This window comes from Bombina bombina, chromosome 3 (genome assembly GCF_027579735.1).
Source record: "Bombina bombina isolate aBomBom1 chromosome 3, aBomBom1.pri, whole genome shotgun sequence".
Classification (NCBI taxonomy): domain Eukaryota; kingdom Metazoa; phylum Chordata; class Amphibia; order Anura; family Bombinatoridae; genus Bombina; species Bombina bombina.
In genome coordinates this window covers 500,023,758-500,041,237 of record NC_069501.1, presented here as the reverse complement: position 1 = coordinate 500,041,237, position 17,480 = coordinate 500,023,758, and the positions used below count along the sequence as shown (strand labels likewise).

General features: G+C 39.6%; 1 protein-coding gene across 1 annotated transcript in view; it reads right to left on the bottom strand.

Annotated features, from left to right (window-relative positions):
• The window catches only part of BAK1 (BCL2 antagonist/killer 1), a 173,010-nt gene that overhangs the window by 21,141 nt on the left and 134,389 nt on the right, over positions 1-17,480 (bottom strand). The window contains exon 3 of the mRNA XM_053706862.1: positions 10,654-10,783. Coding sequence (XP_053562837.1) covers positions 10,654-10,783 — 130 coding nt within the window. The remainder of the gene's footprint in view (positions 1-10,653; positions 10,784-17,480) is intronic.

Here is a 17,480-nt window from a genome sequence, read left to right as displayed (position 1 = left end):
GTGCTGTTATATAGCCTGTACATAGTGTGTGTGAGCTGTGTATAACCCATAAATATCGAATACACAGCTTATCTGCTCTTTATTAAACATGACAAATACCAAACTGCAGCTCTGTGCTGTTATATAGTCTGTAATTAGTGTGTGAGCTGTGCATAACAACTATTTACTGTGTATAACCCATATACAGTATATCTAGTTATAAGCTAAATATCTAATACAAAGTGTATCTGCTCTTTATTAAACCTAACAAATACCAAGCTGTAGCTCTGTGCTGTTATTTAGTCTGTAATTAGTGTGTGTGAGCTGTGTATAACATAACTATTACACATGCAGTATTCCTGATCTGCCAATAAATATTAATACTGCAGTGTAAACCATTTCTTGCAAGTTTTAATTGTCTAGCCCTTACTGTTTTGCATAGATAGAAAGGTTTTCTAGGACTATACTAAATTTGGATAACTAGTAAACCAAAAGAAAATCTCTTAAATCTGATTCTGTTACATAGAACTGAATGAAGAATGTATATTGATATTAAATAATCAACAATATATTATTCTTCACTCATTCATATATAACAGAAACAGATTTAACAGATTTTTATTTATATTGCTTTTTAAAGTTATTTTTTTGTCCAATTTCAGTGTGGTTAATGGTTATTTATTTATTGGCTTGTATTTTTTTTTATTTCAGATCCATTAAATTCATTAAAAACTGTAATATAAAATTATAGAAAAAAAACTATTTTAAAATCATTTTTGAAAAAAAAAGTCAGTTTCGGTTTCGGTTTCGGGTTTCGGCCAAGGGCATCCTGAATTTTCGGTTTCGGTTTCGGTCCAGAATTTTCATTTCGGTGCATCCCTAATAAAAAGTTAGAGGGTTACCTTAAGAAAATGTTTGTTCAACAAGGTTTTATATTGCAACCCCTTGCATGCATTGCGCCGATCACGGCTGCAGCGGCATTCTGGATTGAGTCTCTGGAAGAGAACATTGGTTCAGCTACTCTGGACGACATTACGGACAGGCTTAGAGTCCTTAAACTAGCTAATTCATTCATTTCGGAGGCCGTAGTACATCTTACTAAACTTACGGCGAAGAATTCAGGATTCGCCATTCAGGCACGCAGGGCGCTGTGGCTAAAATCCTGGTCAGCTGATGTTACTTCTAAGTCTAAATTGCTTAATATACCTTTTAAAGGGCAGACCTTATTCGGGCCCGGGTTGAAAGAGATTATCGCTGACATTACAGGAGGTAAAGGCCATGCCCTGCCTCAGGACAAAGCCAAAGCCAAGACTAGACAGTCTAATTTTCGTTCCTTTCGTAATTTCAAAGCAGGAGCAGCATCAACTTCCTCTGCACCAAAACAGGAAGGAGCTGTTGCTCGCTACAGACAAGGCTGGAAACCTAACCAGTCCTGGAACAAGGGCAAGCAGACTAGGAAACCTGCTGCTGCCCCTAAAACAGCATGAATTGAGGGCCCCCGATCCGGGATCGGATCTAGTGGGGGGCAGACTTTCTCTCTTCGCCCAGGCTTGGGCAAGAGATGTTCAGGATCCCTGGGCGCTAGAGATAATATCTCAGGGATACCTTCTGGACTTCAAATACTCTCCTCCAAGAGAGAGATTTCATCTGTCAAGATTGTCAACAATCCAGACAAAGAAAGAGGCGTTTCTACGCTGCGTACAAGAGCTCTTGTTAATGGGAGTAATCCATCCAGTTCCACGATCGGAACAGGGACAGGGGTTTTACTCAAATCTGTTTGTGGTTCCCAAAAAAGAGGGAACTTTCAGACCAATCCTGGACTTAAAGATCCTAAACAAATTCCTAAGAGTTCCATCGTTCAAGATGGAGACTATTCGGACAAATTTTCCCTATGATCCAAGAGGGTCAGTACATGACCACTGTAGATTTAAAAGATGCTTACCTTCACATGCCGATTCACAAAGATCATTATCGGTACCTAAGGTTTGCCTTCCTAGACAGGCATTACCAGTTTGTGGCTCTTCCATTCGGATTGGCTACAGCTCCAAGAATCTTCACAAAGGTTCTGGGTGCTCTTCTGGCGGTACTAAGACCGCGGGGAATCTCGGTAGCTCCATACCTAGACGACATTCTGATACAAGCTTCAAGCTTTCAAACTGCCAAGTCTCATACAGAGTTAGTGCTGGCATTTCTAAGGTCACATGGATGGAAGGTGAACGAAAAGAAAAGTTCACTCGTTCCACTCACAAGAGTTCCCTTCCTGGGGACTCTTATAGATTCTGTAGAAATGAAGATTTACCTGACAGAGGACAGGCTAACAAGACTTCAAAGTGCTTGCCGCACCCTTCATTCCATTCAACACCCGTCAGTGGCTCAATGCATGGAGGTAATCGGCTTAATGGTAGCGGCAATGGACATAGTACCCTTTGCACGCTTACACCTCAGACCACTGCAACTGTGCATGCTAAGTCAGTGGAATGGGGATTACTCAGACTTATCCCCTTCTCTGAATCTGGATCAAGAGACCAGAAATTCTCTTCTATGGTGGCTTTCTCGGCCACATCTGTCCAGGGGGATGCCATTCAGCAGACCAGACTGGACAATTGTAACAACAGACGCCAGCCTTCTAGGTTGGGGTGCCGTCTGGAATTCTCTGAAGGCTCAGGGACAATGGAGTCAGGAGGAGAGTCTCCTGCCAATAAACATTCTGGAATTGAGAGCAGTTCTCAATGCCCTCCTGGCTTGGCCCCAGTTGACAACTCGGGGGTTCATCAGGTTTCAGTCGGACAACATCACGACTGTAGCTTACATCAACCATCAGGGAGGGACAAGAAGCTCCCTAGCTATGATGGAAGTATCAAAGATAATTCGCTGGGCAGAGTCTCACTCTTGCCACCTGTCAGCAATCCACATCCCGGGAGTGGAGAACTGGGAGGCGGATTTCTTAAGTCGTCAGACTTTTCATCCGGGGGAGTGGGAACTTCATCCGGAGGTCTTTGCCCAAATTCTTCGACGTTGGGGCAAACCAGAGATAGATCTCATGGCGTCTCGACAGAACGCCAAGCTTCCTCGTTACGGGTCCAGATCCAGGGATCCAGGAGCAGTCCTGATAGATGCTCTGACAGCACCTTGGGACTTCAGGATGGCTTACGTGTTTCCACCCTTCCCGTTGCTTCCTCGATTGATTGCCAGAATCAAACAAGAGAGAGCATCAGTGATTCTAATAGCACCTGCGTGGCCACGCAGGACTTGGTATGCAGACCTGGTGGACATGTCATCCTGTCCACCTTGGTCTCTACCTCTGAAACAGGACCTTCTGATACAGGGTCCCTTCAAACATCAAAATCTAACTTCTCTGAAGCTGACTGCTTGGAAATTGAACGCTTGATTTTATCAAGACGTGGATTTTCTGAGTCAGTTATTGATACCTTAATACAGGCTAGGAAACCTGTTACCAGAAAGATTTACCATAAGATATGGCGTAAATACCTATATTGGTGTGAATCCAAAGGTTACTCTTGGAGTAAGGTTAGGATTCCTAGGATATTGTCTTTTCTACAAGAAGGTTTAGAAAAGGGTTTATCTGCTAGTTCATTAAAGGGACAGATCTCAGCTCTGTCCATTCTGTTACACAAACGTCTGTCAGAAGTTCCTGACGTCCAGGCTTTTTGTCAGGCTTTGGCCAGAATTAAGCCTGTGTTTAAAACTGTTGCTCCACCATGGAGTTTAAACCTTGTTCTTAATGTTTTACAGGGCGTTCCGTTTGAACCCCTTCATTCCATTGATATAAAGTTGTTATCTTGGAAAGTTCTATTTTTAATGGCTATTTCCTCGGCTCGAAGAGTCTCTGAATTATCAGCCTTACATTGTGATTCTCCTTATTTGATTTTTCATTCGGATAAGGTAGTCCTGCGTACTAAACCTGGGTTCTTACCTAAGGTAGTTACTAACAGGAATATCAATCAAGAGATTGTTGTTCCTTCTTTATGCCCAAATCCTTCTTCAAAGAAGGAACGTCTACTGCACAACCTGGATGTAGTCCGTGCTCTAAAATTTTACTTACAGGCAACTAAGGAATTTCGACAAACGTCTTCTCTGTTTGTCATTTACTCTGGGCAGAGGAGAGGTCAAAAAGCTTCCGCTACCTCTCTTTCTTTTTGGCTTCGTAGCATAATTCGTTTAGCTTATGAGACTGCTGGACAGCAGCCTCCTGAAAGAATTACAGCTCATTCTACTAGAGCTGTGGCTTCCACTTGGGCCTTCAAGAATGAGGCCTCTGTTGAACAGATTTGCAAGGCTGCAACTTGGTCTTCGCTTCATACTTTTTCCAAATTTTACAAATTTGACACTTTTGCTTCATCGGAGGCTATTTTTGGGTGAAAGGTTCTTCAGGCAGTGGTTCCTTCTGTATAAAGAGCCTGCCTATCCCTCCCGTCATCCGTGTACTTTTGCTTTGGTATTGGTATCCCAGAAGTAATGATGACCCGTGGACTGATCACACTTAACAGAAGAAAACATAATTTATGCTTACCTGATAAATTCCTTTCTTCTGTAGTGTGATCAGTCCACGGCCCGCCCTGTTTTTAAGGCAGGTAAATATTTTTTAATTTATACTCCAGTCACCACTTCACCCTTGGCTTTTCCTTTCTCGTTGGTCCTTGGTCGAATGACTGGGAGTGACGTAGAGGGGAGGAGCTATATGCAGCTCTGCTGGGTGAATCCTCTTGCACTTCCTGTTGGGGAGGAGTAATATCCCAGAAGTAATGATGACCCGTGGACTGATCACACTACAGAAGAAAGGAATTTATCAGGTAAGCATAAATTATGTTTTTTCTTGGAAAGCATACCTATGTAGGCTCAAAAGCAGCAATACACTACTGTGAGTTAGCAGCTGATTGGTGTCTGCGCTGGCTCACCCAAAGTGGTCAGCTAGCTCCCAGTAGTGCATTGCTTCTCCTTTAACAAAAGATATTATGAGAAAAAAGCAAATCGGATGATAAAAGCAAAACTGGAAAGTTGTTTAAAATTGTATACTCTGAATCAGGAAAGAATTTTTTTTTGTTTTATGACCTTCGCTACCAGGAATTTTAGAGAAAACTTACCCTAAGTACCAGAGAATTTTAAGCATTTTTGCTATCACTCTGATTAAACAGAAATAGAGCCTTTGTTTTTTTATTCACCTGTGAAAACTATATATACGTTTTAAAGTAGACAACCCACGGTATTGATCTAGGCCTATTTTGGTATATTTCATGCCATTATTTGGCCGCCAAATATGATCATATAAAACAAAATTGTTATTTTTCACAAACTTGGGTTTTTCACTGAAATTGTTTCCACACAACTACTGCGGTCATAAGACAAATGGTTGTAAAAGCCTCTCTGGGGTCCCCTTTGTTCAGAAACAGCAGGAACAGCTTTCCTGACCTTAAAGTTTTAAGGAAACGTAATCTCATATTTCGAAACCATTCCCAACATATTTTATTTCTTCTCCAATATTTCAGTGCAATTATCTATATGTTAAAAACAGCAGTGGGAGACATCTAAGTGTTCCTAAAAATGTCAGTTCAGTAAGCTGCAAAGGTAACACACTACTTGACCTATGTCCTGTCTTGCACACTGCTTACAAAGTCTCTCCCTTTCCAGGTGCTTCTGTTATATCATATTTTAGCCATTTCTGTTACCATATTTAAGACGTTTTAATCTGTTTATATATATATACAGGTGGCCCTCGTTTTACAACGGTTCAATTTACACTGTTTCAGAATAACAACCTTTTTTTCCAGTCATGTGACTGCTATTGAAAAGCATTGAGAAGCAGTGCATTTATTAAAATAGCAAGAAGCTGTCCGCTTGTGTTGCAGCAAAGCCAAGCAAGCTGAAATTAATCAGTTTAACCAGACCTGAGCTATCGAACAGATTTCAAAGGAACAAGATCTTCCTGTCTATAACTCAGTCCAGATTGGAATGCATAGAAAGAACTGTTTGCAGAAAAATGCAAGTGAAGTCTGTGTTGTGTGATTATTTTATTAGGTGTATAATGCTGTTTAGCAAATGTTTTTGTTCATTTAACTTAGTTTAATTATATATTCTGTGTTGTGTGATTATTTTATTAGGTTTATAATGCTGTCTAGCATTTAAAGTCTTCATTTCAAAGCTTTTAAAATAATGTATTAGATGTTACTTATGACAATTTTGAGAGGGGCCTGGAACCTATCTCCCTCACTTCCCATTGACTTACATTATAAACTGGGTTTCAATTTACAACGGTTTCGATTTACAACCATTCCTTCTGGAACCTAACCTCAGCGTAAACTGAGGGCTACCTGTATATTATATAATATATATGTATACACACACACACAGTATCTCACAAAAGTGAGTACACCCCTCACATTTTTGTAAATATTTTATTATATATCTTTCATGCGAAAACACTGAAGTCCCCTCAAAATAACTCAACACAAAGCCATTAATGTCTAAACCGTTGGCAACAAAAGTGAGTACTCCCCTAAGTGGAAGTGTCCAAATTGGGCCCAATTAGCCATTTTCCCTCCCCGGTGTCATGTGACTCGTTAGTGTTATAAGGTCTCAGGTGTGAATGGGGAGCAGGTGGGTTAAATTTGGTGTTATCGCTTTCACACTCTCTCATACTGGTCACTGGAAGTTCCAACATGGCACCTCATGGCAAAGAACTCTCTGGGGATGTGAAAAAAAGAATTGTTGATCTACATAAAGATGGCCTAGGCTATAAGAAGATTGCCAAGACCCTAAAACTGAGCTGCAGCACGGTGGGCAAGACTATACAGCGGTTTTACAGGACAGGTTCCACTCAGAACAGGCCTTGCCATGGTCGACCAAAGAAGTTGAGTGCATGTGCTCAACGTCATATCCAGAGGTGGTCTTTGGGAAAAAGACGTTTGAGTGCTGCCAGCATTGCTGCAGTGGTTGAAGGGGTGGGAGTGGGGGTCAGCCTGTTAGTGCTTAGACCATACGCCGTACACTGCATCAAATTGGTCTGCATGGCTGTCATCCCAGAAGGAAGCCTTTTCTAAAGACGATGCACAAAAAAAGCGCGCAAACAGTTTGCTGAAGACAAACATATTTGGTTCAGATGGTGTCAAGCGTGTGTGGCGGCAACCCGGTGAGGAGTACAAAGACAAGTGTGTCTTGCCTACAGACAAGCATGGTGGTGGGAGTGTCATGGTCTGGGCCTGCATGAGTGCTGCCGGCACTGGGAGCTACAGTTCATTGAGGCAACCATGAATGCCAACATGTACTGTGACAAACTGAAGCAGAGCATGATCCCCTCCCTTCGGAGACTGGGCCGCAGGGCAGTATTCCAACATAACGGCCCCAAACACACCTCCAAGACGACCTCTGCCTTGCTAAAGAAGCTGAGGGTAAAGGTGATGGACTGCTTAAGCATGTCTCCAGACCTAAACCCTATTGAGCATCTGTGGGGCATCCTCAAATGGAAGGTGGCGGAGCGCAAGGTCTCTAACATCCACCAGCTCCGTGATGTTGTCATGGAGAAGTGGTAGAGGACTCCAATGGCAACCTGTGAAGCTCTGGTGAACTCCATGCCCAAGAGGGTTAAGGCAGTGCTGGAAAATAATGGTGGCCGCACAAAATATTGACACTTTGGGCCCAATTTGGACAATATAAAATAACTGAGTTATTTTGAGGGGACAGCAAATTTACACTGTTATACAGGCTGTACACTCACTACTTTACATTGTAGCAAAGTGTCATTTCTTCAGTGTTGTCACATGAAAAGATATAAAATATTGTACTTACTTTTGTGAGATACTGTGTGTGTATTTGTATTTGTAACTGCCTTCTGGTTTAGCGCACATGAAGAATTTTTTTACTCCTATTGTGTTTCATGCATATGCATGTGCCCTAAACCTGACAGGAGTTATATGAGGGTGCATTATGTATTTATTTATATAAAATATTGAAAAATATTAATAAAAATAAATAATTATTAAAATGGTGTTCTAAAAAATTATAATAAATCATTATAATATTTAAACTATTTAAGTATATTTTATAATAAGTATTAATAATGATTAAAAAAATGAATATTTTATGTGAAATATATAGATTATGCACCTTAATATAACTCCTGTTGAGTTGTGCGCAAAACCCAACAAAGAGTAAAAAAATCTTCATGTGCACTAAACCCAAAGGTAGTTTTGAATACTTTAAATTCCAATGTTCTTCACATAGAAGAAGCTGTTCTTTTTATTTTTATTATCATTCTTTATTTATAAAGCGCCAACAGATTCTGCAGTGCTGTCCATGGGTACAAAGATAAAAGTACAGTACAATACCATATAAAAGACACCAACAAATAACAAACAAACAAATACAGGGGGAATTGGGGGCCCTGTTCCCGTGGGAACTTACAATCTAGATTTGTTTTCTAAATATATATCTATATATCTAGCTATATATACGTCGCAAAGTTTCCCACTCAGGTGCTAAAGGCGGTTCAGAGCCGTCGCTAGCACTCACCCACCTTGATGGAGGTCTGGGGGCTCCCACCCACTCCCACCCCAGCGATCTGGCCTGTATAGTGACAGGCATCGCCAGGGCTTCATGTTTCACGCAGTGATGTCACGCGCAATGATGTGATGATGTCACCATGCAACTTTATTTAAAGCTGAGAATTGTGTTATGGGGAGATGGGGGCATGCTGCTTAGAAGCCTGTATCTCAGGCATATAAGCAGCTACCATTAGAAAGGTAATCGTCTACCCTTTCCAATGGTATAAGTCTTTGGGGTGTATAATACAAAATAAAAAAAGTTTAAAAAATATTTAAAAAAAGGATTTGGGGGTCTCTAAAGGCACATAAATAAAGATCAAAATACATTTTTAAAAAAATAAACTTGTTTATTTTTTAAAAATAAAAATTGGTTTATGTATTGTAGCTAAATGATCACCGTGGTAACCAGCATTACCGCAGTGATCACCTAGCTGAGAAATGTTGCATTCCCTTTTACAATATGGACCAATATTTTATTTGTAATCCCATGATCACCTGGATAATGTGGTTACAAATTAAAAATGCTAGAGTAATGCTATTTAAAAAACAAAACAAAAAAACAAATAATATTTTTATAATCAGTCTTTTAGCGTGCGAGGAAGATGCCTAAAACACCATCTTTACGCAGCTCTCTCCAGCTTTCAAAACTTCTGTATTTTTACTGCAAAGAAGCTTATTTTTTGCAATAAAAATTACATATTTTCTAGCGAAATAATTCCTTTAAAAATATCTATTTATTTTGTAAAGAGAATTATGGCGAAGCGTCTCAGTGCTGAGGAAGCATCTGAGTTCTCTATGAACTCAGACTCTGATTCCTTCACTGATGATGCATATGGTATATAAAGTAAATATTTCTAGACAGTACACACCAAGCCGCATCAAATGAGGGGCCACGTGTATTGCTAGCAAAAAATATATAATGTAATAATAAGTGGAATATGGCTCTTTGCTATCATTTTTTTTTTATACAAAGCACCATATTCCATAAATTTTTGCACACCTAAATTATGTGCTAGAGATACATGTAGCCCCTCATTTGATGCGCCAAAGCGTGTACTTTCTACAAATGTGTGCTTTGTGTACCATATTTCATTTTCCCAGTGGCTACAACTGTTTAATTGCAGACATCGCAATCTTGAAATCATCTAAAAAAAAAATAGCCTTTCAACTTTTATGGGTTATGTCTGCAATCAGACGGCTGTAGAAACCTGGGAAACTAAGATACATGAAATAAAGTACACATTTTTGGAAAGTGCACCCCTTGGCGCATGAAATGAGGGGCTACATGTATTGCTAGCACAAAAACAGGAAATGTAATAATAAGTGGAATATGGCTCTTTGTTTAGAATTATTTTTTTAAGCAATGCAACTTATTCCATTAATTGTTGTGCACCCCAAGTTCATGCTAGAAATACTTGTAGCCCCTCATTTGATGCACCAAGGGGTGTACTTTCTGCAAATGTGTGCTTTGTGTACCCCGATTAAATTTCTCAGTTGGCTAGAACTGTTTAATTGCTGAAAACAGTACAGTAAATTCTAAGAAGCTGTTTTTGATCATTTATCAAATCAAATTGACATGCCTGCAATAAAACAGTGGGAAAAAACTGTGAAATGTTCTTATTGTCTGTTTATTTCAGACAGGTTACCTACTACAAATATTAATCCAGGCAGGTTTTGATGATAGAGCTTAGAAAAATAAAACTACATACTATTATTTGTTGAGTCAGGAGTAAAAAAACACACACACTTTTTTCACATTTTATGAGCTATTTTTTTAAACCTGATGATACATACATGGTATATTTTGAATCTGCTGGGTCTACTGAAACCCCCCCCCCCCCCATATAGTTTATTCACACAAACTTTACTTCTAAAAGTGTTTAAATGTGAACTGCAAGAAAAAGCTCAAAACCAGCTTAGCACACAGGTGGGAAATGGCTTAGCAGCCAAAGGGTTAATTAAACATGCTATGGGGAGAATGTTGAATGTCCTTTTAATAATCTTCCAGGAGTTTTAGATTGCTCACTGTATTGGAGCGTATTTCTTTTTGCATATTATATTTCAGTATTCAAAACAATTTCCATATATCCCGTTGCATTGCCCCAAACTAGTACAGTACCTGTCACATGGTCGTATCTCCTCTATTTCTGGGTTAAGACGGGCTGGATCTTCATTCACCGTCTCCATTTGAGACATGTGAAAAGAATAACTCAGAAAGACGACCTCCGTCTGCTCTCTCATCTGCTCCTCTGTGTGATAAGAAGATTTCTTGCATAAAAAAAAGTTATCTACAAAAATGGAAACTTAAGTTTTGTTGTAAACTAGTCACAGGTTGTTCGAGTTGCTATATACAGTCTCTCAACAAATATATATAAAAAAAATAGTAAATATAACTGTGTATAATCAAACCAAAAAAATATGACGAAAGCTAAGAGAATGATACCGTACAACACTGTGTACTATTGTGAACGTAGATGGAAATGAAACATTAGTGTGCGCTGGTATTATCGCTCCAGTTGTAATCTGCCCAAAAATGTTTAATTATGTGTGGTAAACAAAAATTGCAGGATACTTTCATTATACTCTAATTATTTATTTTCTAACTTGTTTGCTGTCATTTTAAGGGGCATTTTACCCAAATGCTGAATCACCTGAAAGTGATGCAGCATATCTGTAAAAAGCTGAGTAGAAAATATCATGTAAACATCTAAGTAAAAAAGAAACATATTTACCTCTACATTTCTTCAGTAACCACATCCGACTGTGGGCTAGATTACAAGTGGAGTGCTATTTATGGATCCTGCTTCTGCACTAGAAGTAAGCTTTCTGTGTGCATCGGGCAGCGCGCATATTACAAGTTTGAAAGTAAAAAGATTTTGCTCACACGCCCCCAAAAAGACGAAGTTAGAATATCGTAACCGCATTAACGTATTCCCTCATAGGGGCTGCATTATCAAGGGCCGAGTGGACCCTGATGCCCCTGTTTCATCCTTAACTGGTCCACTGCCTCTGAAACTGTGGACATCAATCCGCCCGATTGTGTATGATCGGGTTGATTGACACCCCCTGCTAGCAGCCGATTGGCCGCAAATCTGCATCGGAATGTTAAATGCCGACAGTGTATGATATCGACATTCAGCGATCTCTGTTGGACATGATACGCTACAGCGTATCATGTCGGCAGACATTGATAAATCGGCCCCATAGACTTTAACGATGTTTAGAAAAATCATTCTACCAGTGGGGGGTTGGACATAGAGGGACTATAATGTTAATTTTCTGTTGTTCCTTGTAAGTATTGGTCTCACTGTGTATATTGAGATAAGGATTTTGTGTAATATATATAGAGAAAAGCTATTTCATCTTCAAAAATAAGCCCAAAGGATTAATTTTCTGCTCTGTAGCTGGTGTAACTGAATTTGCACAATATTTGTGTGTTGCACTTTAACAATAATATGTTGGTGCCAACAACAGCCGAATGGCACTGCCCATAGCCATATTTGGAATTTCCAAAATACGAATATCGCACATACTTAATCATTATATTTGGTATTTATTTACTGATTAATGCCCCTTTAAAGACTAATCTTTGCAATGAAGTTTTTAAAAGGTACATAAAACATTTTGAGCTTGAAACATAAAAGAAATTATGCGTAGCAAAAAAAAAAAATATATCATTTCACATTTATGATTCATTTTGCCCATTTTTCCTGTAATTTAACACTGCAAATATTTTTTTTCAATTTCTGTAAAAATTGAAAGCTCACTCTCCTGACTTCACAACGCCAGACATTGAGCACTGTAGAAGCTCCTTTATAGCTTGGCCTCAGCAGAGGAGATAAGAGGCTTTGAAAAGGATGCCGCTGATTAATTTACTACAAGACTAAAAAAAGGTACTGCAGTTAAAAGATTTTTTATGTCTCCTTTAATTGCTTGTTATATAAAATGTCCATAAAAAAAGGACTTAAAGGCACATGAAACCTAAAAACTTTCTTTCATGATTTAGATAGAGAATACAATTTTAAACAACATGGCCGGGGTAATCCGGGGATGTTGGTTACGACAAAGTCCCAGATTCCCAGAAGTGTCAGGATGCTTCATATAAAAAATAAACGGTTTAAAAAACATTCTACACTTACTTTAGAACAGGCCATCAAAAAGGCCCAGAGACCACCATGATCATTTATAAAACCCATAAGCCCATTTGTAAAATAAAGCCCCTATATAAGTTTTTATAGCCAAATAATTACTGTGGTAACAGCAAAGAAAATCTGATAAAAGTCAAATTAGTAAATTGGAAAATTGTTTAAAATTGAATGCACTATCTGATTCATAAAGTCAATATTGACTTTACTGACCCTTTAAAGGGAGATGAAACTCAAAATGTTTCTTTCATGATTCAGAACAATTTTAAACAACTTTCCAAATTACTTATATTATCCAATTTGCTTCATTCTTGTGGTATAATTTGTTGAAGGAACAGCCAATCAGAATGCTAGTCCTGGGACTTGCAAGAAGGGCTGCCAGCTGGTATTTTAATTATAACTCTGGGGGCCTAAAATTCTAAAATCTTTAGTTTTTTCAAGCAATCGCTAAGATAATGTTACATAAATCTGCACTTAATTATTTTTTTATGTTTACTGCCCCTTTAAGCATTTTATATTACTGAAAGTGGTTTATGACCTTGAAATTCATTTCTTTCATAAACTCACATCACCATACCCTTTACTTATTTTTATTATGCATCCACTATATGGAGAACTGTAGATTTTTTTGAATGTTGCATTACATATACTAGGGTTAAAAAAAAAAAACTGTTTAGAATTTAGGAGCCAAACCTACTTGTAGGAACCAGACAGTGGCATTTGCATATAGATATATGGAGAATAACCCAAAAACCTAGGAGCCAGGGCATCGGGATCTCTAAGTGTAGAAATAATTCAGAAACATGGAATTAAAAGGGACAGTCTACTCCAGAATTTATATTGTTTAAAAATATAGATAATCCCGTTATTACCCATTCCCCTGTTTTGCAAAGTCAACACGGTTATATTAATATACTTTTTACCTTTGTGATCACCTTGTATCTAAGCCTTTGCAGTCTACAGAGCCTACCTAGGTTTAGCTTTCAACAAAGAAAAGGACAAAGCAAATTTGATGATAAAAGAAGTTGTTTAAAATTGCATGCCCTATCTGAATCATGAAAATTAAATTTTGACTAGACTGTCCCTTTAAAAAAAAAAAAAAAAAAAAAATACTTGGATCACCTACTATATTTGTGAGCACTATTTTTTTAAATTAATTTTAAATCTCTCGTACAAATCACTGAACATAAGTATATACATTAATTATTTAACGCAGACAAGACTTAGGGGCCAATTTATTAAAGTGCGGACGGACATGATACGATGTAGCAAATCATGTCCGCTGCACATTGTTAAATGTATCATTGCACAAGCAGTTCTTGTGAACTGCTTGTGCAATGCCGCCCCCTGCAGATTTGCAGCCAATCGGCCGCTAGCAGGGGGTGTCAATCAGCCCGATCGTATAGGATCGGACGGATTGAAGACTGCAGCCTCAGAGGCAGTGGATCAGTTATGGAGCAGCAGTCTTTAGACCGCTGCTTCATAACTGCTGTTTCCGGCGAGCCTGAAGGTTCGCACGGAAACAGGGGCATCAAGCTCCGTTCGGAGCTTGATAATTCTGACCCTTAGGCACCTTATTATAACATGCAGTAGAAATACAGGGCTAAATACTGTAGCCATATCATCCTTATATTTTGTTGTTGATGAGATAACAACATTGTAGTAATATACCACTAAGCAGTGTGTTATATTTAAAGGGACAGTCTAGTCAAAAAGAAAATTTATGCTTACCTGATAAATTTGTTTCTTTTTAGACACGATGAGTCCACGGATTTCATCCTTACTTATATGTATATATATATATATATATATGGATATATATATATATATATATATTACTTATATTCACCTCCAGGTCAGCAGGAGGAGGCAAAGAGCACCACAGCAGAGCTGCTATATATAGCTCCTCCCCTCCCTCCCACTCCAGTCATTCGACCGAAGTTAGGAAGAGAAAGGAAAAGCCAAGGTGCAGAGGTGTCTGAAGTTTACAAAAAATAATAACCTGTCTCAGAGAACAGGGCGGGCCGTGGACTCATCGTGTCTAAAAATAAACAAATTTATCAGGTAAGCATACATTTTGTTTTCTTTTTAAAGACACGATGAGTCCACGGATTTCATCCTTACTTATGGGATACAATACCAAAGCTAGAGTACACGGATGATAAGGGAGGGACAAGACAGGGAACCTAAACGGAAGGCACCACTGCTTGAAGAACCTTTCTCCCAAAAACAGCCTCAATTGAGGCAAAAGTATCAAATTTGAAAAATTTAGAAAAAGTGTGAAGAGAAGACCAAGTTGTAGCCTTGCAAATCTGTTCTACAGAAGCTTCATTTTTGAATGCCCATGAGGAAGCAACAGCCCTAGTGGAATGAGCTGTAACCCTCTCAGGAGGCTGCTGTCCAGCAGACTCATATGCAAAGCGTATGATACTCCTCAGCCAAAAAGAAAGAGAGGTAGCCGTAGCTTTCTGACCCTTTCGTTTTCCAGAGAAAATTACAAACAAAGAAGAAGACTGACGAAAGTCCTTAGTTGCTTGTAAGTAAACTTTTAAAGCACGGACCACATCCAAATTGTGCAGAAGACATTTTTTCTGAGAAGAAGGATTAGGACACAAAGAAGGAACAACAATCTCCTGATTAATGTTTCTGTCTGAAACAAGCTTAGGTAGAAAACTTAGCTTAGTACGTAAAACTACCTTATCCGAATGGAAAATAAGATAAGACGAAGAGTACTGCAACGCCGAGAGTACAGACACTCTACGAGCTGAAGAAATAGTAACAAGAAATAAAACTTTCCAAGATAACAACTTAATATCTAAGGAAAGCATAGGCTCAAACGGAGCCCCTTGAAGAACCTTAAGAACTAAATTCAGACTCCATGGAGGAGTAACTGTTCTGAACACAGGCCTGATCCTGACCAAGGCCTGACAAAAGGATTGCACATCTGGAACATCTGCCAGACGTTTGTGTAACAAAATGGACAAGGCAGAAATTAGGCCCTTTAAGGAACTTGTCGACAAACCCTTCTCCAAACCCTCTTGGAGAAAAGACAAAATTCTGGGAATCCTAACTCTACTCCATGAGTAGCTCTTGGATTCACACCAATAAAGATAGATACGCCATATCTTATGGTAAATCTTTCTAGTTACAGGCTTACAAGCAAGCATCATGGTCTCTATGACCAAATCAGAAAACCCCCGCTTGGATAGGATTAACTGATCAATCTCCAAGCAGTCAGCTTCAGAAAAACTAGATTTTGGGTGAAAGAAGTGCCCTTGAATGAGAAGGTCCCTCCTCAACGGAAAACTCCAAGGTGGCAAAGATGACATGTCCACCAGGTCTGCATACCAAATCCTGCGAGGCCACGCCGGAGCAATGAGGATCACTGATGCCTTCTCCTGCTTGATTCGAGCAATGACTTGAGGAAGAAGTGCAAACGGAGGAAATAGGTATGCAAGATTGAAGGACCAAGGAACCGCCAGAGCATCTATCAGATCTGCTTGGGAGGTCCCTGGACCTCGACCCGTATCTCGGGAGCTTGGCATTTTGACTGGGCACCATGAGATCCCATTCTTGGATGACCCCACTGGAAAACTATGTTTGGGAACACTTCCAGATGGAGTTCCCACTCCCTTGGATAAAAAGTCTACCTGCTCAGGAAATCTGCGTCCCAATTGTCCACCCCAGGGATGTGGATCGCCGATAGGTAACCAGAATGGATTTCTGCCCACTAGCTTAGTTTGACAACCTCTGTCATCGCTAAGGAACTCCTCGTTCCTCCCCGATGATTGATCCAACTAGAACCTAATAAAACTGGACCGTGACTAACTGAGTCCAGGCCACAAGAGCATTGCAGATCTCTCTCAGCTCCAGAATGTTTATAGAAAGAACAGACTCTGAAAGAGTTCAAACTCCCTGAGTCTTCAGAGAGCCCCAGACTGCTCCCCACCCCAGAAGGCTGGTGTCTGTTGTCACAATCACTCAAGATGGTCTGCAAAAGCAAGTCCCCTGGGAGAGATGATCCAGAGACAACTACCATTGAAGAGAGTTCCTTGTCTCCTGTTCCAGAATTATTCGAGGAGACAAGTCTGCATAATTCCTGTTCCATTGCCTGAGCATGTTTAGCTCCAGAGGTCTGAGATGGAACTGAGCAAACATGATGATGTCCAATGCCGCCACCATCAGTCCGATTACTTCCATGCACTGAGCCACTGAAGGCCAAGGAGTGGACTGAAGGACTATACAAGTATCGATAATCTTTGAGTTCCTGACTTCTGTCAGAAAAATCTTCATTGATATGGAATCTATTATGATTCCCAAGAAAGTTACCCTTGTGCTTGGGACTAAGTAACAGTTTTCCAAATTTACCTTCCACCCATGAGATCACGGGAAGGAAAACACCTTGTCCGTGTGAAATCTTACTTGCTATAAGGATGGCGCCTGGACTAGGATACTGTCCAGATAGGGCGCCACTGCAATGCCCCGTAACTGAAGCACCGTCAACAGCAATCCAGGAGCATTTATGAAAACTCTGAGAGCTGTAGCAAGACTGAAAGGAAGAGAAAAAACTGGAAGCGTTTGTCTAGAAAGACAAACCCTAGAACTTGAAACGATTCTCGTGAATGGCACATGAAGGTACACGTCCTTTAAATCCACTGTTGTCATTATTTGACCCTTTTGGATCAAGGAAAGAATGAAACGAACAGTTTCCATCTTGAAGGACGGTCCACGAAAAAAATTTTTTGTAGACTCTTGAGATCTAAAAAAAGGTCTGAAGGTTCTCTCCTCCTTTAGGAACCAG